A 20060-nucleotide genomic window follows, 5' to 3' on the forward strand; every position below is an offset into this window, starting at 1 on the left:
ATGTGTTCACAACCCGCTGCGCCTTGGTTCCATCACTACTCCTCCTCTTCGGTTGAAGAGGAGGAGGACCACCGTTACAACAGGGGAGAGAGAGAGAAATACAGAGGAAGGGATGGAGAGGTAGGGGTGAAAAGAGAAAGACAAAGTGAAAGAGGGAAGAGAAGAGAACTATGATGCGGTTCAGAGAACAATCTCACAGCTTTTCCCTAACGGAGCTGTCAGTCATGGCTCATGTCCCGCCTCCCCACACCTCCTTTCACCTCTCTGACTGTATCTCATCCCTTAAGGCTGTCCTGTCTGTCCTACTCAATGGGATCTGTTCCCAGCAGCCGCACAGACACCCAGACAGGTGTATTTAACAGTATGATGAAGACTTGTGAGAATACACTGAGACAGATAGACACACAGCTCTTTAATGTTTTAATAATCCCTCTGAAGACCTCATTCCTGCTTCCTCACTGAGTAGGAGACATCTAAAGACATCTCTCTACCCCCTACAGCTAGCTACCTGCAGACTCCTTGGATACATCTCTCTCTCTATCTGTCTGTCTCTCTCTCACCAAATGGAACATCGATGCACTGTCTACTACGTGACATGATGAAACCATGTGGAATATTGAAAACTTAAACAGTTTCAAAATCCTTATTATAAACTCAATGTTAATGTATTCTATAAGTGTTTATTCGCTCAACAACATTGCATTGGATTTTGATTTTATATGTTTAATAACTATTTATGTAAGTGTTTGCCTGTCAACCATTTTAGGTCAAAAATGTTGCTTGACAGACGCTACACGGAAGCTATATTATTGTGGATTCTCTGTTATGTTTCTCAACATCCTCATCATACTCTAGATGTATCAGCTTTCCCATTGGTCAACACCAGAACACAAACAGACCACACTATCAACCAAACATCACTTCCTGTAGGAAGTCCCTGCACAATGGGCACTTTTTGGTACTCGGGACAATGACAAAGCAAAACCCTCCGACCCCATAAACCAGACCTGAGTAAAACATCAAAATAAAACATGTGACCAAGATACAGACGACCCTGGCCCCTATACGGGCTAAACTCCTCTCAACTAGAGACTGTCTACTGTGTTGACGTCATTTAATAGGATCTCTATGTCTTTGTACCTCTCTCTGTGTCAGACACGAGCTATGTCCATGCATTTATATAGAATCAAACGGATTTGATTCGTTGAGTTGATAAAGTAGTGAGTTAGCATGATAGCTAGGTGATAGAGGAAGAGTTAGTGTGTAGGGGGTGTGGTCCTCACTTGAGGGGTTCGTCGAAGCGGATGGTGGCAGCACAGTGGAAGATGATGTTGACGCAGGAGGTCAGTCTCTCTACGTCCTCAGGACTGATGGCCAGGGCAGGCTGTGTCAACTCACTGCTGATAGGAACTATCTTCTGATGGAAGTCTGGGTTATCCTCCCTCACGCGGTCAAACACCTGCAGGAAATGCACACATAGATGCATCAGATCATATCAACGTATGTCGAGCCATTGATTTAGCCAGGTCCATATGTAAAGGACACTATATGCATAGATGTCTGTAACAATTCTGTCCACATTGATGTTGTTTGGCTGTAGGCTATTTCTCTGCACAACTGCTACTGTGTGAAGCCATGGCAGCTTTTACCCAACAATAGCACCGTAGTAGTATTTGCAAGCCTCAGTATTAACAATATGGGCCATGTTGCCCTATGTAATTGATGAATCGCTCTAGTATTTAAACACAGATTGAGCTGGTGTCAATATTTGCATTTTCCCACAATGCCCTGGTAGCAGCGGTGTTGCTCATGGGAGACCACACGCTGCAGTACCAGAGCACCAGTGTGTGTGTGTGTGTGTGTGTGTGTGTGTGTGTGTGTGTGTGTGTGTGTTTGTGTGTGTGTGTGTGTGTGTGTGTGTGTGGGGGGGGGGGGGGGGGGGGGGGCAGTTCCGGCTGCCCTGGTAAGCAGACCACTCTAAGTGAAGAGCAGGACAGATGTAGAGTAATGCCTCCAACAGCTGTTCATATCCATGTTCCCTCTCTCCATCTCCATCCCTCCCTACATCTATCTCTCTTTCTATCTCTGTCTCTTTTCTGGCTCTCTAATGAGTCCATGTCGACTGCACTTTTCCTCACATCGTGACGAACTCTGATAAACTCTGTTGACCCCATGCACCCTGGTGGAAAGAGTCCCTGAGGTCACATTGTGTTGTCCTCCCCGTTCTGCTTTCTACTCCAGCCCAACCCAGCCTTTACTGATTTCAGAGGACCTCGGTGTGGCCCCACCATTTTTGTGTCAGAGCTGGCCGTGAATCTCTAGGCCATCTGTTGGTGTGTAGCCTCCTTGAAGGTGGGCACCAAAACTGGCACGAACACCCACCAACCTGGGTAACACAGTGCTCCGAGGAAGTTTTTACCCAGTCAGCAAAACAACAGAAATCAAGCAGAGACCAGCCTTTTACAGTTCTGCAACACAGCTGCCTTGGAAGAGGTATTGGGTCTATAAAGCATGAAACCTAGGTGGCATAGGGTGGCACAGACCCTTTCATAGTGGCTTGGAGTAGACTCGCTTTAAGGTATGTGACACGCTTAGTGAGAGAGACAGACAGAGAGAGGGGGAGAGAAGGATCAGTTTCACTCCAGTCTGTAGCCGGCTATTCCCTTCACTCTTAACAGAGTGGTCCCAGCCATACAGAAAACCACTGCTGCTGATCCTACAAAACACTACTACTACACTATACATCATGTATAGTACTAACACTACTACTACACTGTACATCATGTATAGTACCAATACTACTACTACACTGTACATCATGTATAGTACCAACACTACTACTACACAGTACATCATGTATAGTACCAACACTACTACTACACTGTACATCATGTATAGTACCAACACTACTACTACACTGTACATCATGTATAGTACCAACACTACTACTACACTGTACATCATGTATAGTACCAACACTACTACTACACTGTACATCATGTATAGTACCAACACTACTACTACACTGTACATCATGTATAGTACCAACACTACTACTACACTGTACATCATGTATAGTACTAACAATACACTGTACATCATGTATAGCACCAATGCTACTAACCTATCAGAATTTATGTAACCTGTCAGCCTTGTAGTAAAAAAAGCATAATTCAAGACAAGAGAGAGGAATAGGGAAAAGGAGGAAGAGAGTGAGAGAGTGAGGGAGAGAGGATGAGAGTGGAAGAGAGAGGGAGGGAGAGGAAGAGAGATGAGGGACAGAGAGAGGGAGAGAGGAAGAGAGAGGGAGGGAGAGAGGAAGAGAGAGGGAGGGAGAGGAAGGGAGAGGGAGAGAGAGGAAGAGAGAAGGAGAGAGAGGAAGAGAGAAGGAGAGAGAGGAAGAGAGAGGCAGCGAGAGGGAGGGAGAGGAAGAGAGAAGGAGAGAGAGGAAGAAAGAGGAAGAGAGAGGCAGCGAGAGGGAGGGAGAGGAAGGGAGAGGGAGAGAGAGGAAGAGAGAAGGAGAGAGAGGAAGAGAGAGGAAGAGAGAGGCAGCGAGAGGGAGGGAGAGGAAGAGAGAGGGAGAGAGAGGAAGAAAGGGGAGGGGGAAGAATGAGTGAGTGCATTAAGGTCAGAGGGGTAAGTGAGGTCAGAGATTGTGGGCCTGTGCATGGCCTTTGTTCAGAGATGAGGAGAGAAGGGCATTGTGGGACATGGGTGTTCTTTTGTGAGAGACTGAGGCAGTCTCCCAGTGCCAGCCTACCACTGATCTCCCCTCTGGCACAAAGCGTCTCTGTCTCTGTCTCTGTCTCTGTCTCTGTCTCACTCTCATTCTCACTCTCACTCTCACTCTCACTCTCACTCTCACTCTCACTCTCTGTGTGTCTGTGTGTGTGCATGAGTTTCAATGTGTGTGAGAGAAACAGAGTGTGGATGTGTGCCCGCATCTTCCCACAGTAACAGTGCAGCATGGCCGTCAGGGCTGAGACAGAGGAGCTAATCTCTCTGTAGCCTCAGACACAGAGCCAAGAGGGATGTGTTACTGCTGGGATGACTGGGCTAGAACACAGCATCCATTCAACAGGGGTTATCTATTAGATATCTGTTATACTGACTGACTATGTAGGGCTGCCAACCTCGCTGCCTCTCTGCCCCTCGTGCCACATGCCAACCAACCCCAGATGAGGAGCGGCATAAAATGACTGGCACCGTGCAAAGCTGGCAGCCTAGGCCTCTCTCTGTCAAACTCCCTGTCTCTGGGCGGGTCTCTGGGTGGAACCTGTGTGTAATGGTATAACCCTGTGTCGGTGAGTACTCTCTGAACATGCCAACCTGTTCCAGATGAGTCTATATGTGAAGAAATGCCTAGGGGGTCGTATATCTCAGACTCTCCTCTCGCTTGACCTTGGGGTCGTAAATCTCAGACTCTCCTCCCGCTTGGCCTTGGGGTCGTAAATCTCAGACTCTGCTCCCGCTTGGCCTTGGGGTCGTAAATCTCCAGACTCTGCTCCCGCTTGGCCTTGGAGTCGTAAATCTCAGACTCTCCTCCCGCTTGGCCTTGGGGTCGTAAATCTCAGACTCTCCTCCCGCTTGGCCTTGGGGTCGTAAATCTCAGACTCTCCTCCCGCTTGGCCTTGGGGTCGTAAATCTCAGACTCTCCTCCCACTTCAACAGTGGCGTTTGTGGACTTTCACAGTGTTAATTTCTAATTTTCAGAGTAAATAACTCAGACACTAGAGAAGCTTAACCAAGTTGAATTCTTCCCAAAGGGTCATTACAGCTGTATTCAGACACCGACATGACCTTCCCCCTGGTGGTATTCATATGCCACTTTGGGTGGAGTCTCCTCCTTATCTCTAAACATTGCATCATTCTTGCTAAGCAGGGAACTAAGTGATATGAGCCTTCAACGGTTTCTCCCCTTATCAGTACTGTCACATGCAATCGTTTTCCTGCACTCAGCACATTCCAAATTAGTTGTCTTACTACAGAGAACCATTCACTTCTCACTCCTTTATATAGTATGAGTCTGATCTTTCATGTCTTTAATATCTCAATGTTCAAAGTTTACCCCGAATCCAACAACAGAATCCCAACACTAATGGCCTCTTCCTTTCAGCTAGCAACCCAAGCTGCCATGTTAAAACAGCTTCACTGACCATCCTGTAAATATAGCCACTCATTCACAGCCCCTTTAGAGATGTCAGGCAAAGAGAAAGAGAGAGAGAGAGACAGCTGTCCCCTGGAGCAAAGATATGGCAGGGAAAGAGAAAGTAGCTAGAGCGAGATCAAGAGAGGGAAGGGAATAAAAGTTACAATGTGAATGACAGAAAGGAAGGATGTAGAGTGTTTTGTGTGTGCTGTTGTCCCTAGGGAGGCTTGTATACAGCAGCATATTGCGATTGTATTGCTCCTGCATGGTGGGCTGTGGTTGGATGTGATGGGGAGTGGAGCTGACTGGGTGTCTCTATGCCGGGTGAGCCACAACTTCACAGGCGTGAAATAGAATCATGACATAGAAGACTGGCTGCAGCTCTGGATTGATTCAGACTGGGCACCTGTCCTGCTTCATATACAGGGTCCCCGGTGGCTGAAGCAATCACATGTACAGCTCAGGATTGGCACATAAATGCACACGGGGTAAGACACACAAATGAACATAGACACATGTAAGTACGCACAGCCACCCACCCGTGCGCACACACACGCACACACACACACACACACACACACACACACACACACACACACACACACACACACACACACACACACACACACACACACACACACACACACACACACACACACACACACACACACACACACACACACACACACACACACACACACACACACGTAGGCCAAGGAGGCTGTCTCTGCAGTTAGCCGGCTGGTAAGTGCTCAGATTAAACACAGTACACACCAAAGATATCCCTGGCCTCTTCTCCCGCCCCTGGTCGAACAGCTGTTAGTTTTTCAGCCAGGCTGGGTGGATGGATGCTGGGTAATTGGGTCTGCGTTGTGGTTGGCCCCCTCTCAGCTGATCACAAAGCTGGAAATCTACAGTAGCTAGAAGTCCCGATAAGTCTACAGTACAAAGGTAGAGCACTATAATATAGGGAATGTAGTTGTTTAAAGATGTATCATGACTTTAAGCCATTTCTATGTGTCTGTCTCAGTTTATTATCTCTGTTTAGTCTTTATATTCTCTGTGGTTGGCTCTTGGGAGGAAACATTGGAGTGGACTGCCAGGAACGAGTCCTCTGGGAGAGAGTGCCAGCTCTCTTGGACGTCATCCAGTTCCAGTACATACCACTGCTCCTCAAAGACCCGGAGGATTCTTCAGCGGTGCAGACCAGGGCATAATTCATAAAAGCAAACAGAGGCGGAGGACAGAGCATTGCTGATCATCTAGTCCCAGCTGGAGGCTATCTGACGCTGTGCCTAACTCAATACAAGAGGATCAATACCAACAGGACAGTACAGATTACTTTACGGTGACAGACATCAATATTAGAATTTGCGCTCGGCAGTCGGCATACCGATGGCATGTCATTCCACTTCTGAGACAGTGACCTCATGGCGAGCCATGGAAAATTCCATTATCCCTCTAGAACAAACCAAATGGAACTAAGGACTACTTTATTTTTAAATTTTTTACCCCCTTTTCTCCCCAATTTTTGTGGTATCCAATTGTTAGTAGTTACTGTCTTGTCTCATCGCTACAACTCCCGTACGGGCTCGGGAGAGATGAAGGTCGAAAGCCATGCGTCCTCCGATCCGAAACACAACCAAACCAAGCCGCACTGCTTCTTAACACAGCGCGCCTCCAACCCGGAAGCCAGCCGCACCAATGTGTCGGAGGAAACACCGTGCACCTGGCCCCCCTGGTTAGCGCGCACTGCGCCCGGCCCGCCACAGGAGTCGCTGGTGCGCGATGAGACAAGGATATCCCTACCGACCAAACCCTCCCTAACCCAGACGTCGCTAGGCCAATTGTGCGTCGCCCCACGGACCTCCGGGTCGCGGCCGGCTGCGACAGAGCCTGGGCGCGAACCCAGAGTCTCTGGTGGCGCAGCTAGCGCTGCAGTGCCCTAGACCACTGCGCCACCCGGGAGGCCCTCTAAGGACTACTTTCTAATGAGAGATAGGAATCCATGTGATCGCTGGAGACTACCGACAGGGACAGGCCTAACACCATGCTTTACTGATCAAGCAAACTTACTGCTCAGGCTAACTGCATCTTCTCCTCCGTGGTCGTATCGTTGTAACCCCTAGAGGTTAGGGAAGGTGACAGAGGGATGTGGAGAGGGCTGTGGTCCCTCTGAGGAGCGTTACTTGTGGCCCCCGGCCCTGGTCCAGAGGGGTGTTCGGCCTCCGGGGGCCACAAGTAACGCTCCTCAGAGGGACCACAGCCCTCTCCACATCCCGGAACTCGGGTCGGAGCGCTACTGTCGCCAATCCATCGATTACAGAGGAAACCAAGCTGACAGCACCCCCACGCTCCAACGGGCACAGAGACACACACCGCATCATGGCAAGGAAAACACACGCTTCAACAAAAAATACCAGAGGTGCTTCCATACAAATGGAATGTTTCCATGTAAGAGAATCAGCATTCTACAGGCATCCAAACCTCCTCCTTCACATGAGTCACTTATTCCTTAAAGGAAACCTTATGGTGGTTTGATTCAGCCTGGTGACGATGTGTGTTTCAATCAGTTTCCATTCACAGTTTATCAAAGGGAGGAACACAGGGAGGCTGGGTAATCTTGATGAACACGATATCCTCTGTGTTATAGAGAACAGGCTCTTATCTATCCTGACATCAAAACCTGGAGCTTCTCAGAACCTCTGACTCCTTTATAGGAAATGAAAATGGAGCTTTCTCATCCCAGGCAGATCAATAGCATGCAAACACACACACACACCCGCGCACACACAAACATGCACACGCACACACACACACCTGCACACGCACACACACACACCTGCACACACACACCTGCACACACACCTGCACACACACACACCTGCACACACACACACACACAAGGGCTAAGTCATTACACATGAACAAGTCAACTCTGACCCCCAAGCATACCATACTTTCACATTTCACAGCGACACTCCCTCTCTTTTCCTCTCGCTGTTTAAGCTCCATCCATCAACCACAAGTCCAAGACTGGAGAGCAGTAGGTGACCAATGGCTGTGCAGGTCTGAAGAGATGTACTCAGGGCTCTGTCTACTGCCTCCTCCAGGTCATTCATGTAGGGCATCTGTTAGAGTTGGAGACGTTGTGATTTGGTGTGCACCAAGGCACCGTTCTAGCATCGCTACCTTTTGACCTCAACATGCGGTCACACAAAAAGAGAAGGTCATCAATCATGCAGAAAGACCATCACACTGGATCAGCTAAATGCCTTGTCTAATACGCAAACAACTATCTAGATGTGGAAAGGGCAAGGCGCTTGGCAGACTCTTTATCCCTATGGGGACACCAGTGTGGGTTGCTGTGGTCCCCATCAGGATAAGAGCCACCACTGAGCATGTGCTAAATGCATGTCTGCCCTACCCTGATGGCTCTCCCGGCACTGTGCAATGTGCTAATTTGTTTCACAAACCAAGTTCATTTGTGGCCTAATTATACGCAAAACATTCTCTCTCTCATGGGAGTCGAGGGTGTGTGGAGTGCCTACTGCCAGCCTCGTTGCCTCTCTGCCCCTCGTGCCACATGTCAACCAGCCTCAGATGAGGAGCGGCATGAAATGACTGGCACCGTGCCAAGTTGGCAGCCTAGGCCTCTCTCTGTCAAACTCCCTGTCTCTGGGCGGGTCTCTGGGCGGGACCTGTGTGTAACGGTATAGCCCTGTGTGGGTGAGTGCTCTCTGAACTGTTAGATCCACCATTTAAACAGAGCTCTACAGGGCCTTGCAATATACCTTTATGTATTGAAATGTAATTCCACGCAGTAAACAACACATCATACTATAGGGTGCAGTCATTGGACCTGGTTCAATAACACCAGGCCAGATGGGAGCAGCAGTGCTAGCCATAGACCCGTTTTACAGCCATAACCCACCAACAGTTATGCCCTGCCTGTGTTAAAGGTGATTACCCACAGTGAGAGCTGGCATTTATCAATGCCGGGAGACAGTTACAAGGCTATAAGTAGGGCAGGAACAAGTGGAAACACCAAGCTCCCTGTTAGGGAAGAAAGCAATCAGGCCTGAATACTAGTTGCAAAAAAGAGGAAATCGATAATGCAATGTGTTCGTGGGGGACCCATGCATATCCACGAGCACACGCACACGCATGTGCGCACACACACAAACACATTTCTCCACAGTACCCTTAATGAGCTGGGGAGTTGAGAGGGCCTTCCCTCCTTCACTGTGGGTGACGCTTGAAACACTCATACTAGAGCAGGTACCACTGCAGTGTGTAGACTAGCCTTGTAAACACAGCCAGTCAATAAGTGTTACCCTGGATGCTCCCCAGAGGTACTTGGTCCACACCAGCCGGCCCATCCATCCCAGGGGCTCCAATAATTCAAGGATGCAATACCAGAGAAGATTAAAGTACCAGCCACTGTCACAACTGGTTTAGCACAGAGCACTGAAACAAAGGGATCCACAAAAGCAGACATTTCTAAATACATTATGGACGTACGTGGTTGTAGCCTTAATCTAAACGGAGGTTTTGTTTCCACTGGACAACATGTAACCTCGTCCCCAAGCTCAATTGCTACCGCATATAGAGAGTCAGCTGGGGATGCAATTACTGACATTGAATTCAGTGAGGCATGAACGCTTGAGGCTATTTCAGTTATAGAGTGCCCTGAAATACTAATTGTCATCGTAGGTTTCTGTAAAAGTGTGTTAAATATCTAGGTGGAATAGGTGCCTAATATGGAAATCTTAATATAGGCTGAGTTCCAAGCTTGTAAGCTTTGTGGATTTTACATTGCCTGGTCAACATGCCTTGCTTCAATTTTACAACTCAGTTTTTCATCATATCATAGAAATGATTCAAATGTGTAAATGGCCGGTGCACCTTAAAGGAGCCAGTGGATTATTAAGTCATCATTGGCCAGCTTTCCTCCACTCTAGTTTTTCCTGACCACAGAACCTGACCAGGAAAACTCGGGGTCCTTATGGGGTATGGATGTGGTAGTACAGTAACTTTTAGATGACTGGCTAGATAGTCTGTCCTGGCTGTCATTCTGATCTGGCCCTGCCCTCCCTCCCTGAGTAGAGACTAAACTCCAGGCCAATGCGTTCACGACCACGCAGCTCCCCGGAACTTCCGCCGCAGAAAAAATATAGCGGACAGAGAGAAGCACTCAACAATCACAATCGACTGGTCGATTCTCAAGTAGCGCTGTGGCGTCCACGAAAATTTGTCAGCCAGTGATTGTCAAGCAAATAACTGTTGGTCTCACGGTAATTGAACGTTCATGAACATAAACTCATTTAGCATTTCCTGGCTTCCACACACAGCCTACAAGACACGGATGCAAACCTTTGGAACATCTACATTTGAAAAAGTCTAATAAATGTAACATAGCCTACACATTCACAATAAATCCATTATTTGTTTTAGACAGGTCTAAAGAAACATGATATGAAGAAAATGTAGTCTATTTCAGAAGAACAGAATAGCATGCTCGGAGTTGTCCTTATGTTAGATACTGATGTGGCTATGCCATATGGCTGTGGGCTACACTAGTTCATTTACCAGACAAGATTTGCTTAGAATTTCGTGGCATTATTTTATAGTATGAAGAATACAATTGAACAAAGCTGAATAAAATACAAAGGATATTTTCTCCAAACGATTTTGAGCGGTTAACAAAGAAATAGGTACTTTATACCTATAGACAGAAACATCGGGACGCAACAGCGCGCCTCTTATCCAATAACGAGGCGCATATTGAAGATTTGGAAGAACTGTCCACATTTACTTTTCGGCAGCCAACAAGATGAGTAGACCTAACGAACAGCAAAAGCACTAGACTATGTCAATACTATCCCCCATAGTACAAAAGTTGACCTATTCTATTCTGTGCGAGAAATAAATATTCCAAACATAGACTGGGACAGATGCCATAGATGCGATACAACCACTAGCATCAAAAAAACTTTTTGACGCAACAGATCAGAACGTTTAGCTTAAAATGAGGCTATTTCTTCACATTATAAGCACAGCAATACGCACACGACAGTAGGCTATAAGCGCTAATGGGAAAACAGCATTATCAAAAGTGACCACAAATATGATATGCAGGTAATGCTTTTATTATAAAGGTGCATTTTTATGGTGAAAATGATCTTCCCCAAACTTGAAACTCACGCGCTGTTGGAGTCATTAAAACTTGTTTTTCAACAGCTCCACAAATTTCTTGTTAACAAACTATAGTTTTGGTAAGTTGGTTAGGACATCTACTTTGTGCATGACACAAGTAGTTTTTACAACAATTCTTTACAGACAGATTATTTCACTTATAATTCACTGTATCACAATTTCAGTGGGTCAGAAGTTTACATACACTAAGTTGACTGTGCCTTTAAACAGCTTGGAAAATTCCAGAAAATTATGTCATGGCTTTAGAAGCTTCTGATAGGCTAATTGACATCATTCGAGTCAATTGGAGGTGTACCTGTGGATGTATTTCAAGGCCTACCTTCAAATTCAGTGCCTCTTTGCTTGACATCATGTTCAAATCAAAAGAAATCAGCCAAGACCTCAGAAAAAACATTGTAGACCTCCACAAGTCTAGTTCATCCTTGGGAGCAATTTCCAAACGCCTGAAGGTACCACGCTCATCTGTACAAACAATAGTACGCAAGTATAAACACCATGGGACCACGCAGCCATCATACCGCTCAGGAAGGAGACGCGTTCTGTCTCCTAGAGATGAACGTACTTTGGTGCACAAAGTGCAAATCAATCCCAGAACAACCGCAAAAGACCTTGTGAAGAGGCTGGAGGAAACAGGTACAAAAGTATCTATATCCACAGTAAAACGAGTCCTATATCAACATAACTTGAAAGGACGCTCAGCAAGGAAGAAGCCACTGCTCCAAAACCGCCATAAAAAAGCCAGACTACGGTTTGCAACTGCACATTGGGACAAAGATCATACTTTTTGGAGAAATGTCCTCTGGTCTGATGAAACAAAAATAGAACTGTTTGGCCATAATGGCCATCATTGTGTTTGGAGGAAAAAGGGGGATGCTTGCAAGCCGAAGAACACCATCCCAACCGTGAAGCACGGGGGTGGCAGCATCATGTTGTGGGGGTGCTTTGCTGCAGGAGGGACTGGTGCACTTCACAAAATAGATGGCATCATGAGGATGGAAAATTATGTGGATATATTGAAGCAACATCTCAAGACATCAGTCAGGAAATTAAGGCTTGGTCACAAATGAGTCTTCCAAATGGACAATGACCCCAAGCATACTTCCAAAGTTGTGGCAAAATGGCTTAAGGACAACAAAGTCAAGGTATTGGAGTGGCCATCACAAAGCCCTGACCTCAACCCTATAGAACATTTGTGGGCAGAACTGAAAAAGCATGTGCGAGCAAGGAGGCCTACAAACCTGACTCAGTTACACCAGCTCTGTCAGGAGGAATGGGCCAAAATTCACCCAACCTATTGTGGGAAGCGTGTGGAAGGCTACCCAAAATGTTTGACCCAAGTTAAACAATTTAAAGGCAATGCTACCAAATACTAATTGAGTGTATGTAATCTTCTGACCCACTGGGAATGTGATGAAAGAAATACAATTTGAAATAAATCATTCTCTCTACTATTATTCTGACATTTCACATTCTTAAAATAAAGTGGTGATCCTAACTGACTTAAGACAGGGAATCTTTACTAGGATTAAATGTCAGGAATTGTGAAAAACTGAGTTTAAATGTATTTGGCTAAGGTGTATGTAAACTTCCGACTTCAACTGTACACTAAATAATATATGTGTGAAATTTGTTTTGATTTAGAATGGACCATTATCATGCAAACAGTGGTAGGGGAAAAATACATGTCATCTCTGCACTTAAATAGCGAATGGAGGACGCTTTTCCTGTGGTTAATTTTCATGCCAGCCAGGTAGGCTATACTCCTGTAAAGATAAGCAATGTGCTTCATATTTGCTTAATATTAGGAATGTTGAGAAATAATAAAGTAGGCCTAGCCTATAAAAAGCTGATGGGTTCCTCCTCTTTTTAATAGAGGCCATCACTCGGTTTTCTCATGCAATTGCATAGCCTATATAAACGTTGCACTACATAAGCTCAATGGCTCTTATGAAGTGTTTGATTGGTTTTGTAATTACATTTGCATTGATGTCAGAGGGATTTGAGGGACAATAGAGTGCCTAGTACCAGGCGTTAGCAAGTTTGGTAACTAATGACCATCAGCAGCATCAGAGCTTGGAGAAGCCTAATTACCATGACTAAACAGTCACGTGGAATTTGACTACCTTCATGACTCGTGACGGTCACTGCAACATCAACGTTGTATTTTGAGACCGGCTTGAATAAGCTAAGTAGCCAATAGGCAGAGGGTAGCATAATTTGGCTGATTCTCTGTAATAATGGTATGGGGAAAATAATGCATTTTATTTTGTCAAATGGTTTCTTGCATCAAACACACCAACATTTTCAGTCACCTCCTTGTCTGAAGGACAAGTTGATAAACAGTTAAAAAAAATATATATATATTTAACTAGGCAAGTCAGTTAAGAACAAATTCTTATTTACAATGATGGCCTACCTCGGACAACACTGGGCCAACTGTGCCCCACCCTATTGGACTCCCAATACAGCCGGATATGATGCAGCCTGGATTCAAACCAGGTACTGCAGTGACACCTCTTGTACCGAGTTGCAGTGCCTTAGACCACTGCGCCACTCGGGAGACCAGTTTAATATCAACCCCTGCACGTTTTTATCAAAAGTTGAATGGAATGTAGATCTACACTGAACACCACACATTGGCTGCTACTGTAGGGTGAATGATAGAACAGCTATTTCCATGTTAAAAAGTTATGGGATGCTTTTTCTCCATTGTTTTTGATGGTAGGCCACACTGGTAGGCCTATATTATGATCAAATAGCCACAGTAGCCTACTTGGCCACTATTATAACTAACATAAAGTAGGTACAGCCTCAGTGTTCACAGTAAACACGTGCTGTAAATTGCACAGAATTTTCATGCTCTCAGCAGAACTGAAATTTGGTCAGTGCCAAAAACAAATAGACGGAACATTGCTCCAGGCGTGTCCCAACAGACAGACCTGACTGGCACTGTGGGATGAGATTAAAACAGGAAAGCACATAGCCTATACTACAACCACAGGCTTTTTCTAAGAAATATACATCCATGTGGTTAGGTGTGGAGAGAGAGAGAGTGAGAGAGAGAGAGAGAAAGAGAGAGAGAGAGAGAGAGAGAAAGAGAGAGAGAAAGAGAAAGAGAAAGAGAGAGAGAGAGAGAGAGAGAGAAAGAGAGAGAGAGAGAGAGAGAGAGAGAGAGAGAAAAAGAGAGAGAAAGAGAAAGAGAGAGAGAGAGAGAGAGAGAGAGAGACGTGTCTTCCGCATTTAACCCAATCCCTCTAGATTTCAGAGAGGTACGGGAGGCTGCTTTAATCCACGTCATCAACGCCCGGAGAACAGTTCTTGTGTGGCTTAACTGCCTTGCTCAAGGGCAGAAGACACAGTATATCACCACGCCCTTGCTTCCCTGCTGCTCCGTCAGTCACACAATGGACCCTTCATTCAGAGCAAGACGAGGACAAAGAGAGAGATGACTGTTCTTTACCAAAACAAGAACAACACAACAGTTGTTCAGTAGAGGCCTGGTTCAACGCCCTCCATGCCCTCCTCCTCCCCTCTGATAACTGAGTACAAGTTTGAACAAATATGGAAAGCCAACAAGTTACATTTCCACATCCACTAGACTGTTTGATAAGAGAGGTGTGGTAATATCTGAGGTATGGTGTTAAACAGGAGAACAGAAGGGGGGCAGTGGGTGACAGTTCTGGGATGCAGTACACCAGGGCAGCTGTTCTGTTCTGGCCCTCCCTTGGTGAGATCCAGATGACTGCTGGAGTCAGCAACTAATAAGGTACACGAACACACACACACCACACACACACACACACACACACACACACACACACACACACACACACACACACACACACACACACACACACACACACACACACACACACACACACACACACACACACACACACACACACACACACACACACACACACACACACACACACACACACACACACACACACACACACACACACACACATACAGCATCCCTTCACAGATTACATGGAGCCATCTAGGTTCCACCAACCACATCCCACCAAATTAAAAACCACTCCTCTTCCACTGACCAATTCTCAATACAGAACATATTGGCCAGGTCATCACCCACTCAGACCCAAGCCCAGTCAGCAGAATTCCAGCAGATTCCCCTTCTTGCCCCTCTAGCATTCCAGCATCCCCCACCTCTCCCACACAGGTCTGCACCCTGACTCTAGAACACGCTGGGCTAAAGCTCTGTTTCAGCTCTAAATAAGCTTATTCTATGTGTTTCAGCTCTAAATAAGCTTATTCTATGTGTTTCAGCTCTAAATAAGCTTATTCTATGTGTTTCAGCTCTAAATAAGATTATTCTATGTGTTTCAGCTCTAAATAAGATTATTCTATGCGTTTCAGCTCAAAATAAGATTATTCTATGTGTTTCAGCTCTAAATAAGATTATTCTATGTGTTTCAGCTCTAAATAAGCTTATTCTATGTGTTTCAGCTCTAAATAAGCTTATTCTATGTGTTTCAGCTCTAAATAAGCTTATTCTATGTGTTTCAGCTCTAAATAAGATTATTCTATGTGTTTCAGCTCTAAATAAGATTATTCTATGCGTTTCAGCTCAAAATAAGCTTATTCTATGTCTAGAATATAAGAGAATAGCAGCCTATTAGTGGGAGAAGGCGTGCAAAAAAGCCTCAACTAAGGCACCCTTACCCCTTATGCATATCTATCACACTTTACATTACATCCAATGCCCTGCAATTCACAGAACTCAACTAACCAGACAACAGCTAATTTATAGGCCTATTCTTTAATGGTCAAGGCATATCAGGAGAGAGTCAAATCAATCAGATGTCTATCTGGATGTCCTTTTCCAGGTCACAGCACCTTTGCCTGATAACATGCTTTTAACGAAGCCCACAGAGATGCTCGATTTGGCAGTTACCTAGCAACAAGTGTTCTGAGTGACATTCAATATCCATAAGGCCATACGGCATGAAGGGCGGCTGGAACGGGCCGAGAGCATTCTTCCTATAGAAATCTCGTTTGTGAAGAAAAACCTCTGTCTAAGACGGATAATACAGAGACTGTATTCTCGGCACCCAGAATCTCAAGTGTGCGCTGTTGTTACGACTGTATGAGAGACTATGCAGACTGCAACAGTGACATGAATAACATTTGGAGGGAAATGCTTTATACAGCCGTAGTTAAAGACATTCCTTTGAATGGTCTGGTTTGAAATGGCAGCCAGTCTGTTTCTTTATCCTCTCCTTCCTGTCTGTCTTGTTTGGCTGGCTAGTGCTGTCAAATGCACAAACAGACTACTGAGTTTGATGAACACCAAGTTGTTATCCTTTCTCTGGTGTGTGAAGACACATTCTGGGCGTTTTAATTCAAAAATCACAGCAGGTAGAATCTCTCTCTCTCTCTCTGTACCATTAAATGGTGCCTCCATTGTAGATAGAGAGTTAATTAAGACACCATTAACTGGTGCCTCCATTGTTGACCGAGTTAATTATCTGTGTGTGTGTGTGTTTTCAGTTAGAGTGCAATAACAACATCAGTAGCAGCAGAGAGTAAAATAGAGCCCCGATGCTTCAGCATGCATTTGTGAATACGTCAATACTCTCCCAGTCTCAATCTATCAGAGTTCATTAAGCCAACACAGTCTTTTCCCATCCCATCCCTCTCTCCCTCTTTCTTTCTCGTCCCTTTATCTCTCTGTAGGTGAGTAGGCTCGTATGGTTTGGATGAGCTTAGTCCACTTGAACTTCACTGGCAACAGCCATAAAACAACATAAAACCATTTTATATATTATTCATTGGGACATTTCTCTCACAACATCAAGCAATGTTTCAATAAACACAAAGCTGCGAGAATACAAAACACCTAAGCCAATCAACCTGTATGTGGCACAAAGCCAACAAGAAACAGATTAATTATACAGTTAGCCTTCACTTCAGATCAGTGCAGATCAATAGGATGACATCATGAGAAGGACCTTCTTTAGACTAGATACACCCCCTGGTAGAGTGTACTACAGCCTAGTGTACTATACAGCCTAGTGTACTACACAGCCTAGTGTACTACAGCCTAGTGTACTACAGCCTAGTGTACTATACAGCCTAGTGTACTATACAGCCTAGTGTACTATACAGCCTAGTGTACTACAGCCTAGTGTACTACAGCCTAGTGTACTACAGCCTAGTGTACTATACAGCCTAGTGTACTACACAGCCTAGTGTACTACACAGCCTAGTGTACTACACAGCCTAGTGTACTACAGCCTAGTGTACTATACAGCCTAGTGTACTATACAGCCTAGTGCACTACAGCCTAGTGCACTACAGCCTAGTGCACTACAGCCTAGTGTACTACAGCCTAGTGTACTACAGCCTAGTGTACTACAGCCTAGTGTACTATACAGCCTAGTGTACTATACAGCCTAGTGTACTATACAGCCTAGTGTACTACAGCCTAGTGTACTACAGCCTAGTGTACTATACAGCCTAGTGTACTATACAGCCTAGTGTACTATACAGCCTAGTGTACTACAGCCTAGTGTACTATACAGCCTAGTGTACTATACAGCCTAGTGTACTATACAGCCTAGTGCACTACAGCCTAGTGCACTACAGCCTAGTGCACTACAGCCTAGTGCACTATACAGCCTAGTGTACTACAGCCTAGTGTACTACAGCCTAGTGTACTACAGCCTAGTAGTGTACTAAAACTTTGAGTTGTGCCCCTCACCTTGCACTTCATCATGTCGCTGACCCGTTCCTGCATGGACTGTCCAGCCTTGGGCCTAACCAGGAGGTAGAGGGTTCGGACGTCTGGACAGGAACGCAGCAGTTTCTCCACCAGCACCTTGCCCATGAAGCCCGTGGCGCCAGTGATCAGCACGTTCTTTCCTGCGTAGTAGTCAGCGATAGATGCCATGCTGCCGTTTGCCCCTGCCTCTTCTTCTGTCTTTTCCATCTGTGTAGCTCGTCCCGGTTCCCGCCTTCACAAGGCAACTCCTAGAGAAAAAGATAGAGGGGTGGTGGGAGAGAGAATGAGAGAGAGAGAGAAGAAACGATAGAGGACAATTAGCTGAGGCTGAGAGAAAATTAGAACCGCACTAAACTCTGTTCAGACTCAGAGTCTCTTTACATGAGCAAACACTCATTACTCTTGACATAACCTACAGTATGTATTGTGTATGTATTAATGCTGAGTATTAGGTGACAGACCTGTAGAGAGAAGTAAAGCTGGGACTCACTGGGTTCTGGGAGTCACTTTGTTAATGACACGTTAAGTGGGGAGGACAAGAAGGTCACAGACATGTTATTGCGGATGTAGTGAAATTGTCACACCCTGATCTGTTTTTACCTGTCTTTGTGCTTGTCTCCAACCCCCTCCAGATGTCGCCCATCTTCTCCATTATCCCCAGGGTATTTATACCTGTGTTCTCTGTCTGTCTGTTGCCAGTTTGTTTTGTTCGTCAAGCCTATCAGCGTTTTTCCCCTTGCACCTGTCTTTTTCTAGAAATGCTTGTGTTCCTATCTCAAACAGTGCAGTAGTATCTAACAAAACATAAATCGAAAAGTAAAATAATGGAATTAAGAAATATATAAATTTGAATGCAAAAAAAACATTTTGGGATAATAATGTAAGTAATAACACCAAAAAGAAATACTGCAAAGTTGCTTAGGAGCTAGAAGCAAAGCTGCCATGTCTATCAGCGATCATGAATATTCATAAGGCAATCAATCACAGCCTATAGCTGTAGTTAAGGTAATGCATCATTATTACCCCATTCAGAAGAGTGTCAGCCAGCTTTGGTTATAAGATAGTTTCCATGCCAGTACAAAGAGCATCGTTAACCCCTCCCTTCTCAGGGCAGTCATCCAGAGAGCCAGCTACATATCGAGGTCAGCAATAGAGCTCGCCAGCTTGTAGTCCAAAAAACTGAAATGAGTTAGCATTTTCTACCTCTAGTTCGTACCGCCATTCCTATGTAGGAAATGAAAAGGGATAGAATGGGGTTTTGGGATAAACACCGAAAATAAGGTCTGAGCTTGAAATAGGTTTAGGAGATTCAGTCATTTTAGCAGATGCTCTTATCCAGAGCGACTTACAGTAGTCACTGCATACATTTTCATACTGATCCCCCACGGGAATCCAACCTACAACCCTGCCACTGCATGCTCTACCAAGTGAGCCACACGTTTTGTTCTATGAGATAACATCAGTCAGTCAACATGACCTTTATGAACTATGAAGACTTTATGTGCTTTGGGATTGTTTTTATTACATAAATGCTTCAGAATTCACAAAAAGTGACGTTAGCTGATGAAGAGGATCTCATAGAACAAAACGTATAAGATCTCTTAAGCCTGTGTTGACCACAGAACTTATTTTGGTAGTTTATCCAAACCCCTCCAAAACCTCCATTCATTTCCCCACAGGCTTTGGCCATCGAGCCATGGTGGAGTTAGTCTCCGTTAGTGCCTACAAAAAGACACCATTACTATTGCTCTCAGTGCCCTCACGCCTTTACCAGCAGGAGATATGAGGTGAACAACATCGCAGCACGATACACACATCTGTGACTGCTGCAGGCTAGGGTGGGGTGTGTGTGTACACGGGTGGTTTGGTCTGTTAGAGCAGCACCCTCATGTTGTGTTTGAGGAGTCTCATCTCACATTCTATGCCAAGCATAGCACATAT

General features: G+C 45.3%; 1 protein-coding gene across 1 annotated transcript in view; it reads right to left on the reverse strand.

Moving 5' to 3' along the window:
- LOC129865071 (fatty acyl-CoA reductase 1-like) overlaps window positions 1-20060 on the reverse strand; it is a 71850-nt gene that overhangs the window by 25925 nt on the left and 25865 nt on the right. Inside the window, exons 2-3 of the mRNA XM_055937542.1 lie at window positions 18099-18367; window positions 1284-1459 (exon numbers count right to left, since the gene is read on the reverse strand). Coding sequence (XP_055793517.1) covers window positions 1284-1459; window positions 18099-18326 — 404 coding nt within the window. The 5' untranslated portion in view covers window positions 18327-18367. The remainder of the gene's footprint in view (window positions 1-1283; window positions 1460-18098; window positions 18368-20060) is intronic.

The sequence above is a fragment of the Salvelinus fontinalis genome, chromosome 11 (assembly GCF_029448725.1).
Source record: "Salvelinus fontinalis isolate EN_2023a chromosome 11, ASM2944872v1, whole genome shotgun sequence".
Taxonomy (NCBI): domain Eukaryota; kingdom Metazoa; phylum Chordata; class Actinopteri; order Salmoniformes; family Salmonidae; genus Salvelinus; species Salvelinus fontinalis.